The sequence below is a fragment of the Octopus bimaculoides genome, chromosome 2 (assembly GCF_001194135.2).
Source record: "Octopus bimaculoides isolate UCB-OBI-ISO-001 chromosome 2, ASM119413v2, whole genome shotgun sequence".
Taxonomy (NCBI): Eukaryota; Metazoa; Mollusca; class Cephalopoda; order Octopoda; family Octopodidae; genus Octopus; species Octopus bimaculoides.
Genome location: NC_068982.1, coordinates 133,478,358 through 133,484,331, shown reverse-complemented (window position 1 = coordinate 133,484,331; position 5,974 = coordinate 133,478,358). Strand labels below are relative to the sequence as shown.

Below are 5,974 nucleotides of genomic sequence, written 5' to 3'. Positions count from 1 at the left end.
GGGGATTAAAATTAAATTCTGAGAGAAATAATGTATTTACCAATTCAGCTCCCTCTTTTCCACCACTTTCTAAGAATTTAACAAAGCTCTCCAATGTTCTGGCACCATTATAATCTATTACCTAAAAACAAGAAATAAAGACATTTATTAAAATGAATTCTATTAACAGAAAGTATTTCTTTTCTTGATCGAGAGAAATATTTAAGAAATAAGGGTATGGAGATATAGCAGAGATGTAGGGAAGTTTGCTTCACAAACATATGGGTTTATCTTCAGTCCCATTGCATGGCACCTTAGGCAAGTGTATGATAGTTGGAAACAAATATCACTGTCATAAAAGCAATGCCATACATTTGCAATCTTCCTTGAAAATAATATTCAATCATTGTAGTATTCTTATTCAAATGACTAAGGTGACATTATCTGGCTTAGAAAGAAGGTTTCTTGACTTAGAATATCTGCCTGAATAAATTTTATCTCAGCCCTGCAAGCATGGAAAAATGGATGCTGAATCAATGATTTTTACACACACATGCACATATGCAAGCATGGCACCTTAATTAAGTGTCTACCATAGCCTCAAGTGAAATATGGTAAACAGAAATTGTACAGAAGCTGTGTATGCACACATGCAGGTATGGTTGCTGCCATGTGGCTTCAGAGATTGCCTGGACAGCAGTAACATTTGTGTCTTGAAGCTTAGTACAATGTGTGAAAAACCATTGGAATGAAATCCAGAACTTGAAAACAAATGGTATCCAGCAGTAGAATATCAGGTAGACATGATAATCTCACCCACTCACACACAAATAACATTTAGTAGCAAATATGTAAAATGATATAGTTTGCATGAAATTAAAATTTTTTTTTTATAATGCCAAAACAAAGCAAGTTATAAGAAAAAATATATGTTAATCATTTCTCCAAATATTTCCTGAACAAGAAATGATTAACTTATATTTTTTCTTATTACTTGCTTAGTTTTGGCTTTATAACAAAAGAAAATGTCATGAAAATATTTCCAGAACAAGGCAAAAGTGCAAACCATTGACCTGTATTTTTTCTTCTAACTTGCATTCTTTTAATTTTATAAAAAATAAAATTATTAAAAAGATTTAGAAGTACATAATCTTATTACCTCATCACTATTTTTAGGAAAATATTTCAGTGTTGGGAAGCTGTTAATTTTGATGTCTTCTAAATCATTGGCAGTAGCATCCATTTTGGCAATGACGATATCTTCACGATCCTTGAATTTCTCTCCCAATTCATCCCAGATTGGAGCCAACTGCTTACAGTGGCCACACCAAGGAGCATCTGAAAATGTAACAAGTAGCAAATATAATCATAATGGAAAGAATTCCTTTAGATAATGCAAAATCAATTGCACTTAGCTTCTCTCATTAAGATTTATGCAAAAAAATAAAGTCACAGAAATCATGTATTTGAAAGTCGTTAAAAAGCTTGTTTTGAAACCAGGAGACTTTGAGCTGTTCCACCGTAGCATCTTGGGCAAGTATCTTCTCTAGCCCTGGACCCTATGCCTTGTGAGTGAATTTGGAAGATGGAAACTGTGTGGAAGCCCATTGTATACATACCTACACATGCATATACATCATCAGCCAAAGAGCTGCACCCCTCCAAACACTAATGTGCAGTTCAGCAAAAGAGTGACACAGAGTAAATACTAGACTCAAAAATAAGTACAGGTGTTGATCTGTTCAAGGTGAAGTCACAGCATGTCCACAGTCACATGACTGAAACACATAAAAAGTAACACTGGATATTTCCAGTGTAAAATGTGGCTCTGTGATTAAGAAGTTTGCTTTAAAACAACATAGCTTCAGATTTGTTCCTGATGTGTAGCACTGGGCAAGAGTTTTTTTTTAAATATTTTTATTAAGCTCTGAGCTGACAGATATCTCAGGGAAATTTCTACGTAATGGAAAGCAGACTTAAGCAATATGTATAGGCATAGTCAAAGGCTAGAAGTTTGCTTTCCAACTACACAGTTTCAAGTTCAGTTCCACTGCATGGTGCCTTGGGTACCTGTCTTTCTACTTATCATTTCTTGCCTCGACTTTGTTTGATTGTTGTAAATGAGTACCACCATCATGTAAGCAGCATGATGGTGCACTTTTCAATCTTTGTGTCATGGGAGAACATTGCCTCACATGGAAACAAGTAAGGGTTGGCAACAGGATGAGTACCTGGCTGTAGAAAATCTACCTCAACAAAATCAGTCTGATCCATTGAGCATGGACAAGTAGGTGTTTAAAAAACATGTTTATATATATATATATATATATATATGTACTCAATAGTTTTGAGTCCATTACTAAAACATGCCAAACCCATATTAGCATGAAAAACATGGATGTTAAAATGATGATACTTACAGAATTCAATAAACACATTCTTAGTCTTATCTTTGGCAACAGCATTGAAATTAGTACCCACTAAAATTTTTACTGGTTTAGCATCCCATTCTTCAGGAAGATCAGCACTCATCATATGTTGCTACAAGAAAAATATTGTATTGGCTAGATTAATTCTCTTAAAAGAGAACAATTACAAAACATTTTATATAAATATAAAGACACTTTTCTAATAATCACTCAATATCTGAAAATTTTACATTATAAAATGTAATCATTTTGATGTGAGTACCTCTCTCTGTGTCATTTTTTTCAATTACAAAATAGCTTCCAAAGCCATTTTCCTTTCTTTGAATGTAATATGCAACAAATATTGAATTATTTCAATTATTTTTTTTTCTCTAAACATTTCCAGCTTCACCTTTGCTAAAAAGGGGTATATAAGACCAGATTAAAACAAAGAGATATAAATTAGCTGATGAAAAGACTATCACACTTTCCGACTGGAAAATTTGAATTATTCTTGAATAATTTCAAATGCAAACTGAAAACTTCACATAATCAAACACGTCACTTAAAGCTTCAACAAAAATTATGTGAGTGCAAATGTAAATCTAAATTGTTGCAGTAGGCAATTGGTAGAATAATGTCTAAAGGTCAAAAGATAGCTTTTAAAAGTATGATATTGGCTATCTCTACAGATATTCTATAGAAATTAGAGTCAGCACTGATTTATCATGTTTCATATACAAACAAATATATGTAAATAATGTGATTGGAGATAGAAAAATAGGCAAGGGGTGTATATGCATATTTTGGGAGTTTTTGCTCCTTCTTCAGCACCACATCCGACCCATTACCCATCCAGAAACACATTGCTTAAATAGTCATATTGTTACATAACAAAATACAGTGTCCCTATCAGCAATTAATGTTATAGTCTCTTTAGAAAGGACACTTGAACTTAACTTATCCATTTATTGTAAATATGTGCTATAGTAAGAGTTTACTATTTTAGTAGAGGGAATGCTATAGAATTGAACATTTCATTAGTTTGCATAAGGAAACAAAATTTTGAATGGTATATAAACAATTCAATTATATAGCATTATTTGTTGGTATTTGGTCTTCCTTTAAACACATTTTGAATAGACATTGTAAGAAGTTCAAGTTAGTTTGTCTCAAGCATACAAGTCCATTAGCAACTTATTGTAGATCCCATACCATTTTTAAGGCTCTCATTTAGTACAAGATTTACTATGAATGGGATACAAGCCCATTTCAGAGCTAACTCCAGCCAAACTGTTGGACATATGAAATTATATTTTAAAACCAACAAATTGAAAAGAAATAATAAAATTTACATACTTTAATTTTACCATCCAAAAAGTCTTGAACAAACTTTGTCATTGATTCAGTGGTAAGGTCTGTGGTATCTGGTTTATATTTGGACATTTCATCATCTAAACGAATGAGTCTGATGGATGGACACTCTTCTTCCTTTAGACCAAAGAACTCCAAAATCCTCATGTTGTCTTCATCTTCAATATCAATATTGATAAATAGAACCTGAAATGAAAATAATTCATAGGTGTAAATATGGCCGTGTGGTTAAGAAGTTTGCTTTCTTCACATATAGTTTCGGGTTCAATCTCAGTGAGGTAACAAGAGCAAGTGTCTTCTACTATAGCCCAAGCAGACCAAAGTTTCAGGCTCATTCCCACTGTATGACACCTTGGGCAAATGTGTCTGCTATAGCCCTGGGCTAACCAAAGCCTTGTGAATGGATTTGTAGACAGAAACTGAAACAAGGTTATCATGTGTATCTTCTTGTTTTCACATTGTGTGATAGCTGTAAACAAGTGTCACTGTCATACAGGCAGGGTTCATTTCCTATTTTCAGCAAAAACATATCCAATCATGGAGAAATAATACTTTGCTCGGAAATGGCTAAAGATTGGCAACTGGAAGGGCACCCAGTTGCAGAAAATCTGCCTCAGTGAATTTTATGTCACCCATGCAAATGGATGAGAGTGCATGTTAAAACTATGATAAACAGAATGAATTTTAATGCAATTTTTTTTCTTTTAACTAAATTACTGAAAGCTTAAAATAATGTAATAAACACAAAAATATACTTCTGAAGCTAAAACCAACAGAGCTGAAATAAACAAACTAAAAGAATGTATGACACTAAATACATACCTTGCCTTTAAATTGTTTAGCAACAGTTTTAAAAGAATCAAGAAGACTTTCTGGTTTTGTAGATTTTTTCAAAAACAATAGAAGGTGATTTTTGATGTCTCCACTGAATATTTTCTGGGCGGACTTAAAGATAAAAGAAAAGATTAATGTTGAAGCTGTTGAATGAATGAAATATACTAGCAATATTTCAGTTAATAGTTTCCAACCTACAAAGCATGAAATTACAGGAGGAAAGAGTAAGCTAATTCCATTGATCATAATACTTCATTAGTGTTTGATTTTCTTGAAAATCAAATTAAGTAGATTATGACGAGATCTGAAATCAGATCAGCTAGAAGGAATACCACACTGCATTTTGTCCAATGCTCTAATGATTCTGCCAATCTATTGTCTTTCACTTAATACTGGTTTCTAATTTTTGTACAAGGCCAGCAATTTTGGGGGAGGTGTAAGTCTATTACACCAACCCTAGTGTTCAACTAATACTTGTTTTCCTGACCCCAAAAGGATGAAAATCAAATTCAACCTCAGCAGTCTTTCACTTAATATTAACTGTTGTGTTTTAGTTCTAATAAGTATAAAACTCTTAGAATAAAGAAATGACTTGTTTTCAAATTTTTTTTTTTTTAATATTTAAACTTCACAAAAACAGAGTTTTACGTTTTTCTTCAACAATGGACGTTTTAAATGAAAAAACCATCACTGACAAGATTTATTATTCTGTCAAGGATAACTAAACATATTATAAACTTATAAGCTAAATGTGATTTGCAAATGTAATCTTACAGCTTATATCATTTACCAATAGCTCAAACAAGTCTGCCTTGATATATGTTATAAAACGAACTAGATATGTGCAAAGTAATTTCAAAAATAAGTAGAATATTGAAAATTATGCAAAAATTAAAATTATGTCTGAAAATGTTATATCCCCTTTACAATGCCCAAATAATGATAATTGGATATTATATCAGGTCATCCCCTAAGTTCTATCCGAATTTTCTTTCCCTGATTATCTATGACTTCCTTCTATCTATTTACAAACTTTTTAATCCCATCAATGTAAAACTCTTTTGGTTCCAAAGCGAAGAACTCTGAAATGTCAGTTTCGACCTCCTCCTGGCTTGCGAAAGTTATGTCCCCCAAATGATTCTGTAAACTACGAAACAAATGTAGCCTGAAGGAGCAAGGTCGGGAGAATATGGTGGATGAGGAATTTTTTCCCAACCAAGCTCTTCGATCTTCTGTGATGTGAGCTTTGCAGTGTGGGGTTGCGCATTGTCCTGATGAAACATCACTCCTTTTTGATTCATTAAAGTGGGTCTCTTTTTCTTCAAAGATTGGTTCAAATGTTCTAATGGCTGACAGTAGACTTGAGCATTGATTGTTGC

General features: G+C 32.9%; 1 protein-coding gene across 1 annotated transcript in view; it reads right to left on the bottom strand.

Annotated features, from left to right (window-relative positions):
• LOC106880130 (protein disulfide-isomerase 2) overlaps nt 1–5,974 on the bottom strand; it is a 35,227-nt gene that overhangs the window by 4,400 nt on the left and 24,853 nt on the right. Inside the window, exons 6-10 of the mRNA XM_014929951.2 lie at nt 4,584–4,706; nt 3,747–3,947; nt 2,400–2,520; nt 1,139–1,317; nt 41–121 (exon numbers count right to left, since the gene is read on the bottom strand). Coding sequence (XP_014785437.1) covers nt 41–121; nt 1,139–1,317; nt 2,400–2,520; nt 3,747–3,947; nt 4,584–4,706 — 705 coding nt within the window. The remainder of the gene's footprint in view (nt 1–40; nt 122–1,138; nt 1,318–2,399; nt 2,521–3,746; nt 3,948–4,583; nt 4,707–5,974) is intronic.